General features: G+C 37.9%; 1 protein-coding gene across 8 annotated transcripts in view; it reads left to right on the top strand.

Moving 5' to 3' along the window:
• The window catches only part of Zfand4 (zinc finger AN1-type containing 4), a 45185-nt gene that overhangs the window by 9419 nt on the left and 15787 nt on the right, over positions 1–19979 (top strand). For 5 of the 8 annotated variants that reach the window (XR_016537869.1, XM_090346802.1, XM_090346804.1 and 2 more), the window contains exons 4-8: positions 10609–10684; positions 11668–11730; positions 11968–12035; positions 15137–15323; positions 18169–18316. Coding sequence is in view for 7 of the 8 variants with exons in the window: in XM_090346802.1 (XP_090202928.1) it covers positions 10609–10684; positions 11668–11730; positions 11968–12035; positions 15137–15323; positions 18169–18316 (542 nt within the window). In the remaining variant the exon portion in view is untranslated. Of the gene's footprint in view, positions 1–226; positions 307–10607; positions 10685–11667; positions 11731–11967; positions 12036–15136; positions 15324–18168; positions 18317–19979 lie in introns of those variants that run through there. The other 3 variants (XM_090346807.1, XM_090346803.1, XM_090346808.1) reach the window with 3 other exon arrangements.

Raw genomic sequence — 19979 nt, 5'->3', positions numbered from 1 at the left:
CCTCCATCCCACATGTGAAAATAATGCAGTGGAATTGGGAAAGAAAAATGTGCCAAGAAATATTGAAAAAAAAAGTATTTGTACCAGCAGGTTATTTGGCCTTGTGTTCTCGGCATGGCTGCCCTTATCTTCTGTGCATGAAATAGGATTGCTTTTCTGACCCCTTAGGAGTAGGGAACTCTTATTTGTTCTGGATAATTAACTGTGAATGGAAAATTATTTCTAGGTATGGTGACTACTGCTCCATCAACCTGGGTTCACCAGGGACTGTAGTGAGCAGAGCCCCCTGCTGGCGTGAAGTGACAGGTAACACAGCAAGAACAAACCTTTGCCACTGGCCCTGGGGGTGGGGCGAGGGAGGGTTTGCCATTTCAGCATAAGGATCCTATTTTTTTTTTTAATGCTGATCAGATCATTAGTTATCTAAATGCCACTTATTGAATTGACCTAGTTTTTTTCATTAAAGTAATTTGATGTCCATCCTGTATCAAATCATTATATATTATGTATTATCTCATATATGTTATATATTTATATAACACAAATATATATACATATTATCTATATATATATATTTCCAGTCCACTGCTTGAACTCAGGGACTGGGTGCTGTGCCTGAGCCTCTTTGTGCTCAAGGCTAGTGCTCTATCACTTGAGTCACAGCACCAAGACCAGCTTTTCCTGCATAGTTTATTGGTGATAAGAATCTCACAGACATTCTTGCCTGGGCTGTCTTCAAACCATAGATCTTCAGATCTCAGACTCCTGAGTATCTAGGATTATAGGCATGAACCACTAGTGCCCAGCTTATTTATATCTTATACTATATTGTATATATTATACGTTTTACATGATATATGTATATCATATATATATATATATTAGCTGTTCTGTTTGACTCTCCTTATGTCGATGTTGCATAGTCTTCAGTTACTGAGCCTTGATAATTAATAATCAATTAATGTATTATTCAAAATAGTCTTATCTGTTCACATTGTTAGCCCAGAATTATTTTATAGAACTTTGCCTGTAAAATTATTTATGCTTGATCAGATATAGGAATAGGAAAAAAAAGGGAAACATTTTTTGTTTGTTCTTTTTTGTTTGTTTTTCCAGTATTGAGACTTGAACTCAGATCCTTTAGTATTTGCTTGACTTTTTCACTCCTGGCTGGCACTCTTCAACTTAAGGCAATGTCTATACTTACAGCTTTTTGTTGGTTAATTGGAAATATGATTCTCATGGATTTTCCTGCCTGGACTGGCTTTGGACCTCAGTCCTCAGATCTCAGCCTCCGAGCAGCTAGGATTCCAGCTGTAAATCACTGATGCCTAGCTACGTTTTTTATTTTGTGGAGTGTTGTATTTTAAATTTTATTTCTCAGTCCTAACTCTTAACAATTCTCAGACATGCTTTTAGAAAACCCTGCAGAATGCATACAGTGGTTTCTGGTTCTTCTTTGCAGTGTTTTGTTACAGCCAATTTTCATTTCCCAGCAAGTATTTCAGGCCCCTCTTTCAACCTACCCCTGTTTCACTGTGATGACTTTATTACAGCATCTAACAGTGATTGTACTTTAATAGCAATGAACCTCACAATTTGTCCAAGGGGAACATATTTGTAACTCCTTTTCTTCAACTTTCTTAACTCCTTTAAATTCGTTTTTTTTCCCAGTCCTGAGGCTTGAACTCAGGGACTGGGCACTGTCGTTGGGTGTTCTTAAGGATAGCACCCTACCACTTAGAACACAGCACTGCTCCTGGCTTTTTCTGTGTAAGTGGTACCCAGGAATCGAACCCAGGGCTTCATGTATGCTAGGCAAGCACTCTACTGCTAGGCCACACTCCTGGCCCCCCTTTAAATTCTTAACTCCTTAAATTCTTTTCTTTTGCCTGTGTTCTCTTGTAGTTTTGTTTTGCTTTGCTTTGGTTCATGGGGCTTGAACTCTGGGCCTTGAAGGGCGCTGTCCCTGAGCTTTTTCACTCAAGAATAGCACTCTACCACTTTGAGCCACAGCACCACTTCTAATTTTCCAGTGGTTAATTGGACATAAAGATCTCAAAGACTTTCCCACCTGGGTGTGCTTCAAACCACCACCCTCAGATCTCAGCATCCTGAGTAGCTAGGATTATAGGCATGGGCTACCAGCACCATGGCCCACTTGTAATTTTTAACTCTTGTGTACACTATAGCGAACTTGTTAAGTACAATTTGGGGTTACCTAGTGTCCCTGGTTCCACATTGGAGTTTCTGCTTTGGTAATTGTAATTTTCTGTGCTTTCCTCTCCAGTTTTGGGAGTAGCAGTTTGTCCTGACCTCCACTCTTTTAAAGATCCAAGAACAGATAAATGATTTTTACATTTTTCTACTTTTTAGTTATTAGTATAGGTCAAACTAGAACACATTTTACACATTTTAACTTGATCTTCTGACCCTAAGCTGAGGATAATGCAGGAGTTCAGGGAGAGGACTGAAGAAGCATCTGGTGCAAAAATCGTGCTGTCTTGGGCTAGGGAATGATATTTGGAGAGATGTGTATTTGTATTTGTGTGAATGGCATAAACACAAGAAAATTTGCTGATATTAGTAGGGCACATGCCCAATAGTCTTGCTATCCATTCACGATTCTTGCCAGCAACAAATTTTACTATGGTATTTGCCTAATGGTAATTTTTTGTTTGTTTTATTTCCTCTGTATTTTATTTTATATTTTAATTGTCAGGGTAATGTACAGAGGGGTTACAATTACATAAATAAGGTAGTGAGTACATTGCTTGTTAGAAATTATTACCTCCTCCCATGTTTTTCTCCCACTTTCCCTCCTCCCAACCCACCCCCAAGTTGTAGAGTTCATTTCGAACATATTGTCTTGTATGTATTGCTGTTACCTTGGTTCTCACTATCCTTTGTCTCACTATTTTATTGTTCCCTTCTCTTCCAGAATTCAAATAAACATATATACAATAGACCAGGCACCAAAATCAGATTCAGTGACAATAGGGAATAAACCATAGGGGGAAAGAAAACAAAAGAAGAAATCACTTCACATAGTACATTTAAAACAAGAGCTACAAAGAAAACCCTCTTATTTCCATATCCTGCAGTTCATTTCACTTGTCATCATTTTATATGTTCATATGTACATAGCTATTGAGCAATTGGGGTCCTCTGCTAGGAAAATCCTAGACACATACTAATTACATATGAGGGAAACCATGGAGTCTGTTTCTTTGGTTCCAAGTCTTTCCATTTCCTTACAAATGTGGCAATATCATTCTTTCTGGTGGCAGCATAAAATTTCATTGTGTATATATACCACATTTTCTTGATCCATTCATCTACGGAGGAACATCTGGGTTGGTTCCATATCTTAGCTATGGTAATACTGTTGGTAGCTTTAATGTGGTCTTGTTTGTGGACATTTGGATAAATGCCCAGAAGTGGAATTGCTGGGTCATAGAGGAACTCTATGTTTACTGGTTTAAGGAACCTCCATATTGCTGTCCAGAGTGATTGAAGACGTTTATACTCCCACCACCAGTGTAGGAGTGATCCCTCTGGGCACATTCTTGCTGGCATCAGTTATTAGATTTCTTGATAATGGGCTTTCTAACTGGTGTAAGTTGGAATCTCAAAGTTGTTTTGGTTTATATTTCGTTTATGGCCAGAGATGTTGAGCATTTCTTCATGTGTCTATTGGCCATTCTTTTGTGTGTGTGTGGGGGGGGGTGGTTATGGGGCTTGAACTTGGCCTGGGCACTGTCCCTGAACTCTTCAGCTCAAGGTGACCACCCTACCCTTGAGCCACAGCCCCACTTCCTATTTTCTAGATGTTAATTGGAGATAAGAGTCTCAGGTTCTTTTGTGCCTGGCCTGGCTTTGAACCTCAGATCTCAGCCTCCTGAATGGCTAGGATTAGAGGCATGAGCCACCACACTCGGCCTATTGGCCATTCTTGTTTCCACTTCAGAGAAGTCTCTGAAGGCTTTTGAAGGCTTTAGCCAACTTTTTTGGTCAGTTAGTCCTGGGGGTTGAAGTCAGGGCCTAAGCACTGTCCTTGGGCTTTTCTCTAGTGGCTCTGCCACTTGACCCACAGCACCATTTACAGCTTTTTCTATATATGTGGTACCAAGGTATCGAACCCAGGTCTTTGTGTATGCTAGGCAAAGCACTCTACCACTAGGCCAAACTCCCGGCCCCTAGTCCACTTTTTAATGGGATGGTGGTTTCTTTGAAGATTTGTTTTGGGGGTATTTAAGTTTTTGAGTTCTATGTATATTTTCATATGAGGCCCTTGTCTGTCATATAGCTAGTGAAAATCTTCTCCCATTCTGTGGGCTTTCTATTTATCTTGTTACATATGCCCTTTGCCATGCAGAAACTCTGCAGTTTAATGCAGTCCCATTTGCCCAGCCTTTCTTTGATTTGTTGTGTTTTGGGCCGTTATTAAGAATGTTTCAACCTATGCCTTACCTCACGGTCTTTGACTCATTTGGAATTGATTTTGATGAAGGGTGATGTATAAGGATCTATGTTTAGTTTTCTACAGGTGTTTAATCAGTTCTGCCGGTACCATTTGTTCAAGAGACTGTCTTTCTTCCATCCTATTTCTTTTTGGCTGCCTTATTGAAGATTAGGTGGCCATAGATCTGCAGGTTCATTTCTGGTTCTTCAGTTCTATTCCATTGGTCTTCAGGCCTGTTCTTGTTTCAGGACCAAGCTGATTTTTTAAAAAATTATTATTTCTGTAGCTTTAATAGAATTTGAAGTTTGATATTGATGTTTGTCGAATGCTGTTTTTTTTCTGCTACGGATTGTTTTTGCTATTCGGGGCCTTTTATTATTTTATATGATTTTTTAATCGCTTCCTCTATTCATTAATAAATGATGTTGGGATATTGATAGGTAATGCATTTAATTTGTAGATAGCCTTTGGCAGTGTTGCCATTTTCTCGAAGTTAATCCTCCCAATCCAGGGGCATGAGAGATATTTCCACTTCCTTAGTTCTGCTTTAATTTCCTTTTTCAGGTTTTTAAAGTTTTCAGCATAGAGGTCCTTCACTTCTTTGGTTAATTCTTAGGTATTTTTTTTTAGTCTATTACAAAAGGAGTTGCTTTCCTGATTTCAGCCTCGCTCTTCTCATTGTTGGAATGTGGGAAAACCATTGATTTCCTCTACATTTTAAACAAGCATTCTACTTTAAGAAAATGCTATCACTTATCCCTCATGTATCTGTTTATTCAACCATTTATTTCTGTCGCCTGAATTCAAGAATATCATCTATAGGGTATAATCTATTACTGTTGTTACTTACTGCTGAAACTATCCTAGATTTTTGTCAGTCGTGGAGCTTAAACTCTGGGCCTGGGCTCTATCCCTGAGCTCTTAAGCTCAAGGCTACCACCCTCCCCTGGGCTTGGGTGTTGTCCCTGTGCTCTTCAGTTCCAGGCTTGCCCTACCCATTGAGCCACAGTGCCACTTCCGGTTTTCTAGTGGTTAATTTGGAGATAAGAGTCTCACAGACTTTAGTGCCTGGGATGGCTTTGAACTGCTATCCTCAGATCTCAGCTTCCTGAGTAGCTAGGATTATAGGCATGAGCCACTGAGCCCGGTAAAACATCCTAGATTTGACTCACAGGATATCCTTCAAATTGGCCCATGTGCCATTTTCACATTCCTCAATCCTTTCGCTCCTTGTCTTGCCTGACACCACAAGGCATTGCATACTCTTCATGTATTTTTCTTCCCTTTTTCCTGCCCTCAGCTATTTCCATAAGTTTACTTTAATAGGAATGGTATTTGGACACAGATCCAGGTGCCAATGCTTTCATAGCTATTAGATACCTTGCTTCTAGACTTTTGATGTTTAGGAACTATGCATATTAAAACACACTTTTGTATCTATGCAAATGTATATTAACAGTTATAAATTAATACTGATCCCTCTGATCTCAAATCCAAAATTTTAGCTTTTCTCATATTTTAACCTTTTTTTCTGACAGTGAAAAAGTTGGTTCATAAGAGATCTATTTATTTGCTCAAGCCTGTACATAAATTAGTTGAGAATTGCTAGCCCAATCCCTCTATGAAACAAATTTGTTCACAGTATATTTGCATATAGTTCTTTTGGTCTTCTGCCTACAGTATTGCACTTAAGCTGAGATTAAGTTAATTTTTCTCTTCCCTCTCCTTCATTTGTGAGTCATTTTTATTATTACTTTTGTTTCATTTGAGATATGACCTATATCCTGATTGATATTAATTATCTACTTGGGGTGGGGACTGAAGTTGATAGGAAACATTCCTGAGTGTGTTTCAGAGGCCTAGAGTTATATAAAACTTACTTTAGAGCTGCTGCTATCTTTTCATCCATATTACTTATTCCCATCCTGCTCATCCACTATGGATAACCCATCTCCTTAGTTTCACATTTATCCAGTTGTATTTTGCCCAGAGAGATATTTATATATTTTATATATCCTCATCTATCTAACTGAATAGTAATGTCCTACTATAGTCTTTGCAATTCAGTTTTTACATTTAATAATGTATCTCAGATATTGCATCAAATTGGCTCATTGAGATTGTCCTGTGCCTCCCCCAATCGTATGGATTGAACCCAGATCTCCCACATGCCTGGCAAATGCTCTACCACTGGACAATTTTGCCAGCCCTCACTTTTAAAGTTTTTATTTTGAGACAGAATCCCACTAAGTTGCTCAAGCCAACTTGTGATCCACCTGCTCATCCCCCAGGCACCTGCCATTAAAGACATGCGTCACCATGCCTGCTCATTTTTAAAAATCGGAGCATTTTCCCTTTATATCTATATAGACACTTGTGTGAACATATCATAGTTTATTAAACTGTGGACCTATAAATGCCATTTATTTGCTTCCAGTGTTTCACACTTTACATTGTAGACTTCACAGTTAATTGTTAAAATTGGGACTGCTGGATCAACCAGATAATGTATATATAATTTTGTTAGTTTTTTATTTTTATTTTTTTAACCAGTCCTGAGTCTTGAACTCAAGGCCTGAACACTATCCCTGGCTTTGTTTGCTCAAGGCTAGCACTCTACCACTTGAGCCACAGTGCCACCTCTGGCTTTTTCTGTTTATGTGGTGCTGAGGAATTGAACCCAGGGGTCATGCATGCCCAGCCCTGTTAGATATTGTTAAAATTCCTCTCTAGAGTGGTTCTACAGTGTTCTTACAGCAATTTGTGAAAATGCTATTTACCCATAGCCCTGCCCTTAGCAAGTGTTATAATTCTAAGTTACCAATATCTTGTACCCTTTTCTTTCTTTCTTTCTTTCTTTCTTTCTTTCTTTCTTTCTTTCTTTCTTTCTTTCTTTTCTCTCTCTCTCTCTCTCTCTCTCTCTCTCTCTCTCTCTCTCTCTCTCTCTCTCTCTCTCTCTCTCTCTCTCTCTCTCTCTCTCTCTCTCTCTCTCTCTTTTTTGCCAGTCCTTGGGCTACAACCCAAGGCCTGGGCACTGTCCTTGGACTTTCTCAAGGCTAGCACTCTACCACTTGAGCCATACCACCACTTCTGGCCTTTTTTTCTGTGTACCTGGGAATTGAACCCAGGGCTTCATGCATGCTAGGCTAGCACTCTACCACTACTCTTCTCATTTTTTTAATCTATTTGTTTACTTACTTACTTACTTACTGTCAGTCATGGGGCTTGTAACTCAGGGCCTAGGCACTGTCCCACAGCACCACTTCCAACTCTTTTAATTTAGACTTCTGCAATTATGGATGAAACTGATATATTTTATTTATATTTTTAAGCACAGCTTTTCTTTTATAGTGAATTGTTTATATCTATTTCTTATTGTGTTCCCACATAACTATTCACCCTAAAATTTATTCTACAATTTTTGTTTTGCTAGTGTTGGTACTAGGGCTTGAACTCAGGGCCTGGGCACTGTCCTTTAGTTTTTTTGCTCAAGACTAGCACTCTAACACTTGAGCTACAGCTCTGCTTTCAGACTTTTTGGTGGTTAGTTGGACTCCTGTTGGGGCTGGCTTTGAACTATGATCCTCAAGATCTCATTCTCTTGAGTAGCTAGGATTACAGAAATGAGCCACTGGCACACAGCATGAGGTTGTTTTTTAATGTTATCAATAAATATTGAATTTATCAAAGGTATTTTCATTATCTCTGGAGGTGAAGACATTGTTTTATATCTGCAGTGTGGTTTTCAGCGAAATGCTTGTCCTGGAAGTTAAGGCATCTGGCTTTAGTAATGCAAGAAGAGAATTGAGATTTAAAGGCAAAGGTTAATTTGGGTAAGGTTTCCAGATTTAGCAAGTGGAAATCCAGCAACCTTATCTGAAGGTGGAGTTTTATATATTTGATGGTCTTAAGTGCTAGTGGTGCAAGGAACCCTCACAGAGGGAGATGGTCCCCACAGAGGCCAAGGATCCCCACAGAGGGAGATGGTCTCCACAGAGGCCAAGGATCCCCACAGAGGGAGATGGTCCCCACAGAGGCCAAGGATCCCCACAGAGGCTTAATATTTCCTCAAAGAGTGAAGATCCCTACAGAGGCCAAAGGTCCCCACAGAGACCTATGCTCCCTCCCATAGAGGCCAAGGATCCTCCACAGAGGTTAATGAATTTTTCTTTTTATCTTTTCTTTCTTTTTTTTTTTGCCAGTCCTGGGGCTTGACCTCAGGGCATGGGATACTGTCTTTGGGCTTACTCAGTGCTAATGCTCTACCACTTGAGCCACAGCACCACTTCAGCTTTTCCTATACATGTGGTACTAAGGAATGGTTTCTAGCACTCCATGAGTGCTAGGCAAGCACTACCACTGGCTGTTAATGACTTTTTCATTAAAAAAAAAAACACAAAACAATCAGCAACTGAAGTAGCTGTCAGGAACCCAGGTCATTCTTGGACATTTCATGCAGTTTTATGTTTTTAAGCCTGAAAATGATGTCCAAGCCTATTAAAAGTGATGATTAACTGCCACTGGTTTTGAGGAGTGCTTACTGTCTCTTCAGTTCATCTCTAAATTTAGTTTCCATTGCAAAGTAGTACTTTGCAATGTGTATTAAATGTAAACAAGTTATTTGGCTATATTTCTTTATTTACTTATGCTAATTAAACCTTGTAAGTCTGAAAACATGATCTTGATGAATTTAATTTTTTAAAAATGAAAACACTTTAGATGACATAATTTCTAGCTTAGAAATCTTCCTTATTTACATTATTTTTTTAATGAAGCAAAAAAGTGGACTGTTTCATTTGGGAAATGGGGTGTGTGTGTGTGTGTGTGTGTGTGTGTGTGTGTGTGTGTGTCTGTCTGTCTGTCTGTCTGTCTGTCTGTGTCTATGTGTGTGTCTGTCTGCTGTGCATCTGTGCCCACCCTTGAAACCTCCTGACAGTCCATGATAATCTCTTACTATCAGCCATCACTAGTAAAATACATCCTTCAGACAGCTGTTTTTGCTTTATTGAAGATGATTCCCAGAGATGGATCACCAAACAGATTTTGTGCAGGGGGTGGGAGGTAGGGCAGTGAGCACTCCTTTAACCCACTATATACAGTCTCTGTTACATAATCTCTGGTGTCATCCTTGTGAAATGAGGATTCTGTTTATGCTCCTCACAAGTTATTGAAGTTAAATTCTAACATTAAATTGTATAGTTGTAGAAAGGTAACACATACTATTGGTACACTCATCTACTTACTTATAGTGTCATAAACAAAAGTAGTTAGAAAAAGTAGTATGGTGACACTTGAAAAAAATTAGTCATAAGTCTATATTAATTCGGCTTCCTATTAAGTAGATAGTGCTCACTTCCTGACTAATAAAACCCAAATGGGGGAGGAGTTTTAAAAGTGACATTGGTTTAAAAAAATGTGTTTGTATTTCTTAAGCACATAAATTTGAAGACAAGGCCTTCTAGACAGTTATTTCCAGCATTGAAAAATAGCCATAATGTAGTTTATTTATTTATTTATTTATTTATTTATTTATTTATTTATTTTGTTGATCATGAACTTTGGGCCTGGGCACTGTCTCTGAGCTCTTCAGCTCAAGGCTACCTCCCTACCCCTAGAGCCACAGCACCACTTCCCATTTTCTAGGGGATAAGAGTCTCTTTAGTGCCAGGCTGGCTTTGAACCATGATTCTCAGATCTCAGCCTTCTGAGTAGCTAGGATTATAGGCATGAGTTACAGCATCCAGCTGCCATAATATAGTTTAAACATAGATAACTAAACGGAAATAATGACTTGGCAGCATTTAGAACTGTCTTCTAGGCTTGGAATCTTAAACTCTTCAAGACTGACTCATGTTTTCTTTTCAATATGTTTACACTTTTATGCAATTTAAACTTTCTTTTAGGTATGGAGAGTTACTGAAGCATACTCTTAAAAGGTGACTGAACAAAATTTCAACTACTTTTCACCATGACTTTTTTCTATGATTCTGTACATTTTAGCACATAGTATTCATTTAGAATTGTGTTTAATTCATATGTACACTTATTTAATTATTACACTTAGTTATTTAATGAAATAAGCTTTGTATTATATTGGAGACTTATTGAATTTTTAAAGCATTTTTAAATCACCTTCCCCTAAGGTATTCCCATCTGTCAGCAGCACTTAATTTGGAATAACATGGAACTTGAAGATGAGTATTGCTTGAATGACTACAAGTGAGTGTAATTTTGTATTAGTTACTTTATAGGCACTCAGTGTTAAGACTCCATATCATTGGGCTGTGCCTCCTAAATAGCTCTCTCATCCTAGATTTCATTACAAATTCTGAGTCATGGCTGTGTTGGCCTTTTTCCATCTTCCTCTGATCTTTTTTTTTTTTTGTCAGTCCTGGGCTTTGAACTCAGGGCCTGGGCACTGTCCTTGAGCTTTCTCAAGGCTACGGCTCTACCACTTGAGCCACAGCACCACTTCTGGCTTTTTCTGTGTACCGAGGACTCAAACCCAGGGCTTCATGCATGCTAGGCAAGCACTCTACCACTAGGCCCCCCTTTTCATTTTTTTTTTTTGTGTGTATACGAAATGATTTGCCCTCTGCGTTTTTCTTTTTCATTTTGTTGCCAGTCCTGGGCTTGAGTTCAGGGCCTGAGTACTATCCTTGGGATTTCTCAAAGCTAGAGCTCTACCACTTAAGCCACAGCACCACTTCCGGCTTTTTTCTACGTGTGTAGTACTGAGGAATCCAACCCGGGTCTTGGTGCATGCTAGGCAAGCACTCTACCACTAGGCCAAACTCCTGGCCCCGCTCTGCATTTTTGTATCTTCCTATTAACTTCGTGCCTTCTTTGCTTCTGTCTTTGAATATTGGTCCATTCCCATCTGTCCATGTTCTTTTTATTTTCATTTTGGAGATGATAGAACAGCCCTCCGCCAATATTTCCATTTGAAGCTCTCCTCTGTTCTTAAGAAATACTGTGTGCACCAATGATTCTGCTTCTGATCTTCTTTCTCTTTCCCCTCACAAAATTCATTACACTTAAGAAAAAGATCAAAAGAGTAAAAAGTGATGTGGAATGGATGGGAAAGCAATGGGTCATGAGACTTGTAGGTTTGTTGGTTTCCCTTTAATATTATTATTATTTTGAACAGATCTGCTGTTTCTAAAACTCTGGACGTTGTACAGGCCTCTTTTCTTTCCTAGGCCTCCTTCTCCTTTTATGTGGAATGAAGAGGCTCAGCCACAGAATCACAGAGGTCCTTGCCAGTATCTTTTGCTGAGATTTCGCATATTCTTTAAGACTTATGAGAACATCTTAACCTTTTTGTTATGTATACAAGTAAATACATTAGCATCTTATGTTTCTTCATATTGGTTTATCTTTTTATATTTCAGAAAGTAGGTGCTTATATGCTATCCCTAATTAACCAGCCACTAAATTAGTGTTTCCTTTAATGCTAAATACATTTTGATGATAATAGTTTTTGTGTTAATTATGCACAGCATTTCAGAAGGTTGTACCTTGAAGCTGGTTTTGGCTATGCGTGGTGGACCTATAAATACAAGAAAAGGTAGGCATATATTAAAGTAGTTTAAAAATTACAATCATCAAGCAGTTTGACAACAATTTGACAAACTAACATTATTCAAGTCAGTGCTTTTATAGCTTCTGGTTATACTTAAGCTCAGTTTCTGTGGTTAAGCCTTGATTATCCTAGGCATTGTTTGTTTGTTGTATTTTTTCTTTGTCTGAGACCAGGACTACCGATCTAACACTCACTTGAACTCTATCATCTGAGCCACACCTCTAACCCCTTAAAGGTTTCTATTTCTTTTCTTTTTAGGTATTTTTCTTTAAGCCTCAAATAAATAAGGGCTGGAACTCTAAAATACATTCCAGAAAAATATCATGATTCCAGATTGAATCCAATAATAATTTAAAATAGACATCATCAGTATATGGTAAAAAAATGAAGTGACATGGTATAAAAATTATGCTATTGTTGTGTTTGAGTTCTCACATTTTTCCCCCTCCAGTACTGGGATTTGAACTCTTGGTCTCATGTTCTTGCTCAGCTTTTTCACTCATAGCTGCCACTTGAAACACTTCTGATTGTTTTCCTGGGTAATTAGAGATAAGAATCTGTAGGATTTTTAAAAGGAAAGATACTCATTGCCTTATGTATGTAACTATAACCCTTCTGTATATCACCTTGACAGTAAAATTAAATTAAGAAATGTATGGTAAGTAATGCAGTCTGGCTAGAAGATTTTGGTGTCCCTCATAGGCTTTTATCTCTGAAATAAAATTCTGCTGTTTTTTGAAAAAAAAAAAGAACCTCTAGGATGTGTTTGCCTGGATTTGCTTTGAACAGCAATCTTCAGATTGAGATCTTGAACAGCTAGGATTATGGGTATGAACCTCTAGCATCCAGCTTTGTATTATTTTAAAAATTTTTGTTGAGTCTTCAGTGCCTAGAATAATTGCTATGGAAAATTCCAAAATTACCTGTTTACTTGGTTTGTGATACATTTGGCTTTCTTGGATATTTTCATGTCCTTGACACTCTTCTAATAATGTGAATAGTCTCTGAAGTTCACTTATTAATTCAACAAATGCATATTGAACATATCCTTGACTTTGAGTTTGTCTCCTATGTGCAGGATGAAAGAAAGAGGCCCAGTTTTATGACATTGCCTCCAATAAAAATGAAAAAGCATTGATATAAATCATATGATTATAAGTGTTATACAGAAAATAAATGGGATAAGATGATAATGTCTATAAAAGTAGGATATTAGAATATTAGTCCTTGGAAATGATGGCATGGACAGAGATTTAACAAGTAGTACAGTAAGAGGACAGTGAATGTTTTTATTAGCCTTTGTTCAGGCATGTCACATGAACTCAGAGCTGTCCTGCTCTAGAGAACTAATTCTGGGGAAGGTCTTTAGATTTGTGTGATACTTCACAGACCAGGAAACTGAGGGTTAAATGCTGTCTACACTGCACACTTGCTTCCTCGTGTCAAATTGGAACCTTATGCCTCATACTTCTCATGAAAAAATAGGCTCAAGCTGGGTGCCAGTGGCTCACGCTGTACTTGAAGCTACTCAGGAGGTTGAGACCTGAGGATCATGGTTCAATGCCAGCCTGAGCACGAAAGTCTGTGAGACTCTTATCTCCAAATAACCATCAAAAAAGCAGAAGTGGCACTGTGGCTCAAGTGATAGAGTATTAGCCTGAGCTGAAGAGCTCAGTGACAGTGCCCAGGCCCAACAACAAAGAAAGAAAGAAAGAAAGAAAAGAAAGAAAGAAAGAAAGAAAGAAAGAAAGAAAGAAAGAAAGAAAGAAAGAAAGAAAGAAAGAAAGAGAAGAAGCTCAGTAAAAACATGAGAAGGGGTATCAATGTGTGAGAAGTAATGCACCTACTACCTGACAAATGTAACTGTACATTATCCCAACAATAAAAAAAAAGAAAATAGGCTCAATGCCATCCTTTTCTGATACACTTCAAGAGGGTTTTGTGAGAGCTGTTGATCTATTTTGTATACACTACTTTGAGGTTCTCCCAAAGTAGTGCTCGCTTGTATGTGCCATCACAAAGTGCATGCACACTGATCAGAACTTCTGGAGCTTGGGAGGAACCCTGGGAAACAGCATGCTTTTTTTTTAGATTTTATAAGTTTATTGCACTTTTATCATATTCCTATTGTTTTATTTCTAAAAAGCAATCAAATTTCTTGATTCCTGACAATTTTCATAGCTTATTTTTCTAAAATATTTTGATAGTTTTTTAGTCTATTGTCTAGTATACCTAAATTTTTCTACTTTAAGAAACTTTTATTGTCAGAGGGGTTACAGTTACATTCATAAGGTAGTGAGTACATTACTTCTTGAACATTGTTACCCCTTCTCATGTTGTTTTTTTTTTCCCCACATTCCCTCTCCCAAATGGTAAAGTTCATTTCCAACATATTGTCCTGTGAATATTGCTGTTATATTGGTTCACCTTTTGGCTTTTGTCTTACCATCATCTTGTTCATACTTCCCATGTTTGTATCCTTGGTAGCCTCTTCATATTCTGAAATCTCTTAGAATCAAATCAATTGTTACATAAAGTGAGAGGAAATGAAAAGGCTCTCTTGCTTTGCCATCTTTGTTTTCATTTTCCTGCTTGGGCATGCTAAACAGAACACTTTACCACTTGCTTCTGATTTCTTATATATGTCTCCCAATTTTGTGTGTGTATGTTGTGCGTTTATAAGTTGAATAAGTGGCACGTATGCTGCTTTACAATTTTGATTGTTGGAACCAAGGAAAATATAGAAAATAGGAGGTGTATAGTGAAAATAGCCATAGATAATAACAGCAGAGAAGCTCTTGGCACAGGGAAGAAAAAAAAAGCCTCATGTTAAAGCATGCCTTTGGGCACAGCAACATAATGGTATATTTTTTTGTTTCTTATTTATATAATGTAGGGAATGCTATCTTAGCTATAAAAGTTATCAAAAGACCCAAAACTTATTTAGGGAACATTATGTATATATTATATGTGCAAGTTGGCTAAACAAAATCAGAGCATTTTACCCTGTTACTGTACCAAGAGGCAAAAAAAAAGTTAATGTGAATTAACAGCTTTTTCTTTTTATCAATTTTTGCCATTTGTAGTTCCTATGGAAGATCCACTTAGGGAGATGGCTGAGTACATGGATTCTAGTCGAGATGAAGTCTGGGAGAAAACTTCCTGCAACAAACAAGTTACGTTCTTGGTGTACCGAGAAGGAGATCAATTAAATTTTTTTCGTGTAGTAGATAGGGGAGATGGCACTTTAACACCATTATCTGAATCTTTAAGGTAAAGAGGTTTTTCATTTGCATGCCATTTTCTTAGAAAAGGAGAATATCATATTTTTTAGTAAACTTTGATGGTTATCTTGAGTTGTCAAAATAACCTTAATATATTAACAAGACTGATTAAATTTCATGCATTTTTCTTCATTTCTCATATGGTTAATATTTAGAATAATTTCTCATTTCTTTATATAGGAGAATTTTTCATAATCAAGATTTATCTTTTTTATAAAACTCTTAAGATGGCTAGATTATAGTCTTATGAAACTAGTGTTACTATATTATTGAGTCATGGTAGAAAAAGTGAAGTCTAAAGTTGGTCTCTTTTTTCACAACTGAATTTTGTTGCTTTAAAGATGGGCAAATCTATACAGTTCTTTGTAAAAGGGAGAGAATCTGTAACATTCCAGAACTGAGGGTGAGGGAGATCCTATAGAATTTAACTAGGGAACAGAAAAATGAGGGAATTGGACAAAGTAACCTTTATGTTTCTGTGCATCCCATCTTACAAATGAGTCTTTATCTCCTTTCACTTTAAGTCATTAAACAGGTACTGACCTTTTAGCCAGTTACAAAGCTACTGGTGGTACAAAGGCAATGTTCTCAACTTTCATGCAGCATGAATCTTCTAATAGTATTGGCTGTTGTAATAAAAAGATAGCATGACTTCAGGAATGGGGAATGATAAAAAAAGAAATACGAGTCAACTGTCAGTGGCTCTTGTCTGTAATCCCAGCTACTCAGGAGGCTTAGAGATGAGGATCAGAGTGTGAAGCCAGCTCATGTAGGAAAGTCTATGACTTTTATCTCCAATTAACTACTCAGAAAATTCCAGAAGTAGAGCTATGGGTCAAGCAAAACCAAAACCCAAATTAAGACAAAACCAAAACAAACTCTAGGACAGCACCTAAGCCCTGAGTTCAAGCCCCAGGACCAGCACAAAAAAACAGACAGATAGACTATATTTGCTTTATCCATTCACCAGTTGAAGGAACCTAGTTCCTTCTATTACTTGGCTGTTGTGAATAGAGCTGCAGTGTGTACACACACACACACACACACACACACACACACAGTGTGTGGTATATATGGCCAGGATCATAGTGCATGGCAGGATCATGTTTTTTGTTTTGCCAGTTTTGGACCTTGAACTCAGGGCCTGAGCGTTCTCTGAGCTTTCTCAAGGCCAGAGCTCTACTACTTGAGCCATAGCACCATTTCTGTTTTTTTCTATGTATATGTGGTACTGAGGAATTGAACCAAGGTCTTAGTGCCTTGCTAGGCAAGCACTCTACCACTAGGTCAAACTCCCGGCCCCAGGATCATATTTTTTAAGGAGTTCCACAGTGATTCATTGTACTAATTTACATTCCCACAGACAATGTATAATGGGTAATTCCCATATATATCATTACCAGAATCCTTGCCAATATTTATTTTCTTGGTGATAGCCATTTTGATTGGGGTGAGATATAGAATGTGTGTTTGGAGGAGGGGTGTTTGTGTATGTGAGTACTGGAGCTTGAACTTAGGGCCTGCTCTATGTACCTGAGCTTTTTTGCTCAAGGCTAGTGCTTTTCCATTTGAGCCACAGCTCTACTTTTGACTTTTTGGTACTTAATTAGAGATAAGAGACTCACAGACTTTTCTGCCTTGGCTGGCTTCGAACCAAGATCCTCAGATCTCAGGCTCCTGATTAACTAGGATTACAGATGTGAGCCACTGGTACCCAGCAAAGATAAGATAGATTGTTGATTTTTTTTTTGCCAGTCCTGGGGATACCATCATTTTTCATTATTGAAAATATCCTAAAAGTTCAGTATATTTGTATTTAGTTCTTTGAATCTTTATTGAATATATACTAAGAACTAGGCCAAGTATAAAGACAGGAAGATGAGGAAAGCTGACTGTGTGTTTTCAACTCACTTGTTGGGGGAAGTAGTGAGGAACAGACATGTGAGCAGTAAAATGAGGACGGTATATCAGAGAAGAAGGGCCCCAAATCTTTCTCCATAAAGTCTGAGTAAGTGCAGTGGTTATAGTCATGAAATACTATTCTAGGTAACATACCTAGAATTTTTTTTGGCCAGTTCCAGGACTTGAACTCAGGGCCTAAGCTCTTTCTCTTGAGTTTCTTTGTATTCACGGTGAGCATTCTACCATTCGAGCTACAGCACCATTTACAGCTTTTTCTGAGTAGTTTATTGAAAAGTGTCTCAGACTTTCTTGTTCAGGCTGGCTTTGAACTTCGATCCTCAGATCTCAACCTCCTGAGTAGCTAGGATTACAGGCCACTGGCACCCAACTACCTAGAATTTTTTGTTACCACTTTTTTTTAAAAAATTAATTTTTTGTTCCATTAAGAATAGAAGATGTTCTGATAGCAGTTAAGCATGAGCTTGATATTTGTTCTTTTTTTAGTGTGAATCCCTTCCGGATATACAAAAAATATTTTTTTTCCTTCTTGACCATGCTTTTTCACTGTATGTAGTTTGTGGTGTTGGCCATACATTTATGAGTCTTGGCTGATAAAATAAAATGAGACATCCTTGTGAAAATGAAGTTTGCCTCTCTTAAGAGGGTGCTCTGGTGACACCAGTTTCTAGGATGAACTAGATTCAGAGGAGCTCATTGTGGTAGATGTCCAGTAATACTAGATCATTATGTGGTATTTATCCCCATTTAATTTTTTTTCAAGAAATAGATGTTCGAAATGTATTTCACTTATATTGACAGAATGAGTGTAGCATTTTATCCTTAACACCTCTAGTTGCTTTGGCACCTAAAAGATGTTTGAGTCATGGAACAGGTCTAAGTAAATTTCAAGTGCTCAATTATTTTCTTTGCAGTGGTGGTTCTGTGTATAATTTGTACACAGATGAGGATGAAGAAGCTGAGCCTTCTCCTTCGGGGCAACAGATCATTGAAAATTCAATCACCATGAACAAAATGAAGCTGCTGAAGGCAAAGATGGAGAACATGAACCTCAGCAAGAAGGTGACACTGTTGGCATTTCTCTAGCTTACCCAGCAGGGCTAACAGTGGGGAAATATTTGGAGGTACAAGGTTGGCTGGCTCATTTCATTTTATCAGTGAAGACTCATCACTGATACACAAAGGATCTGTTGGGTTTTAGTGGGCAACAGCACATCTGAAAGAATTATATAGCACTTTAAATAGTTCACTTATTTTTCATCTTTGTGCTTGTAGTAGGGTCCCTTCTCAGGGTCTTGTGCTGTCCTTACCTTTTTCACTCAAGGCTGGTGCGTTACTCAGAAGTGAGCCACAGCTCCACTTCTGCTGTTTGGGTGGTTAGTGAGATGGACATGAATGTCTTGGATTGTCTACCAGGCTGACTTTGAACCAGAATCCTCAAATCTCAGCCTCCTGAGTAGTTAGGATTACAGGAGTAAACCTCCACAAATAGTTCATTTTTTAAACTTCCACAGCTAGAGCTAAGAAAGATAATAAGATAGCTTATACTGGTAATAGTTATTTTTAAATGCTATTCTTTGCCAGTCCTGGGGCTTGAACTCAGGGCCTGGGCACTGTTCTTGGACACTTTTTGCTCAAGGCTAGCACTCTGCCACTTGACCCACAGTGCCACTTCCGGGTTTTTTTTTTGTGTGTGTGTATGTGGTTCTAGGGAATTGAACCCCGGACTTCATGCATGCTAGGCAAGCGCTCTATCACTAGGCCATGCTCCTGGCCCTTAAATGCTATTTTAATGTAGCATTTAATAGCATTCTAGCTTTAGTAGACATTGATAGTTATCTAAAAGCATTTCAAAGTGATTAAACCAACTTGCATTGAATGAGTTTAGAATTTAGACTTTGCAGTCTTACCTCTAATTGACACAGTTCTCCTTTTTAAGTTTTTGCCATTGTAATTGGTATGTAGTCATTTTTTCTCTTGGGTTTTTGTTTTTTTGCTGGATATAACACCTTTCTTTCAAACACACAGATATGTGTATGTATACATATAGATGAATGTATATATACATATACGTGTGTATATATGTGCACACACATAACCACTCTACTTTTTTCTACTCTGTGAGAGCCTTTCTCCTTTTCCTATAAAATAAAAGTCACAAATATTTAACATATTACTTAATGGATTTTTAATTGCCCATACTTGTTTAGACATAATCCCAATTAAAATAATTCCTGCCTTTCACTTTAGAAGGCTCCTTTATAATCTTTCCCAATCAGAAACTACTCCTTCTAGAAATAACTACTGTTTTAACATCCCTTACCATAAGTAAGGTGCCTATTTTTAACTTTATATAATTATGAAGGATATATTCCTCATTTTGATCTTTTTTTTTCTTTTCTTTTTTTGTCAGTCATGGGGTTTGAACTCTGGGCGTGGGCGCTGTCCTTGGACACTTTTTGGTCAAGGCTAGCACTCTACCACTGAGCCACAGTGCCACTTCTTGATTAATTTTTGTTCCATATAATTTTTAAAAATTCATCTACAGCTGGGTGTCAGTGGTTCACATTTTGATCCTAGCTACTTTGGAGGCTGAGATCTGAGGATTGCAGTTCAATTCAGCCTGAGCAGGAAAGTCTGTGAGACCCTTTTCTCCAGTGAACCACCGAAAGGCCAGAAGTTTAACTATGGATTAAGTGATAAAACACTAGCCTTATGGCAACAA

This window comes from Megascapheus bottae, chromosome 15, assembly GCF_031878675.1.
Source record: "Megascapheus bottae isolate mThoBot1 chromosome 15, mThoBot2.hap1, whole genome shotgun sequence".
In the NCBI taxonomy this organism is placed as follows: Eukaryota; Metazoa; Chordata; class Mammalia; order Rodentia; family Geomyidae; genus Megascapheus; species Megascapheus bottae.
The sequence above is the reverse complement of the archived record's forward strand: the minus strand, read 5'-3'. Positions and strand labels throughout refer to the sequence as shown.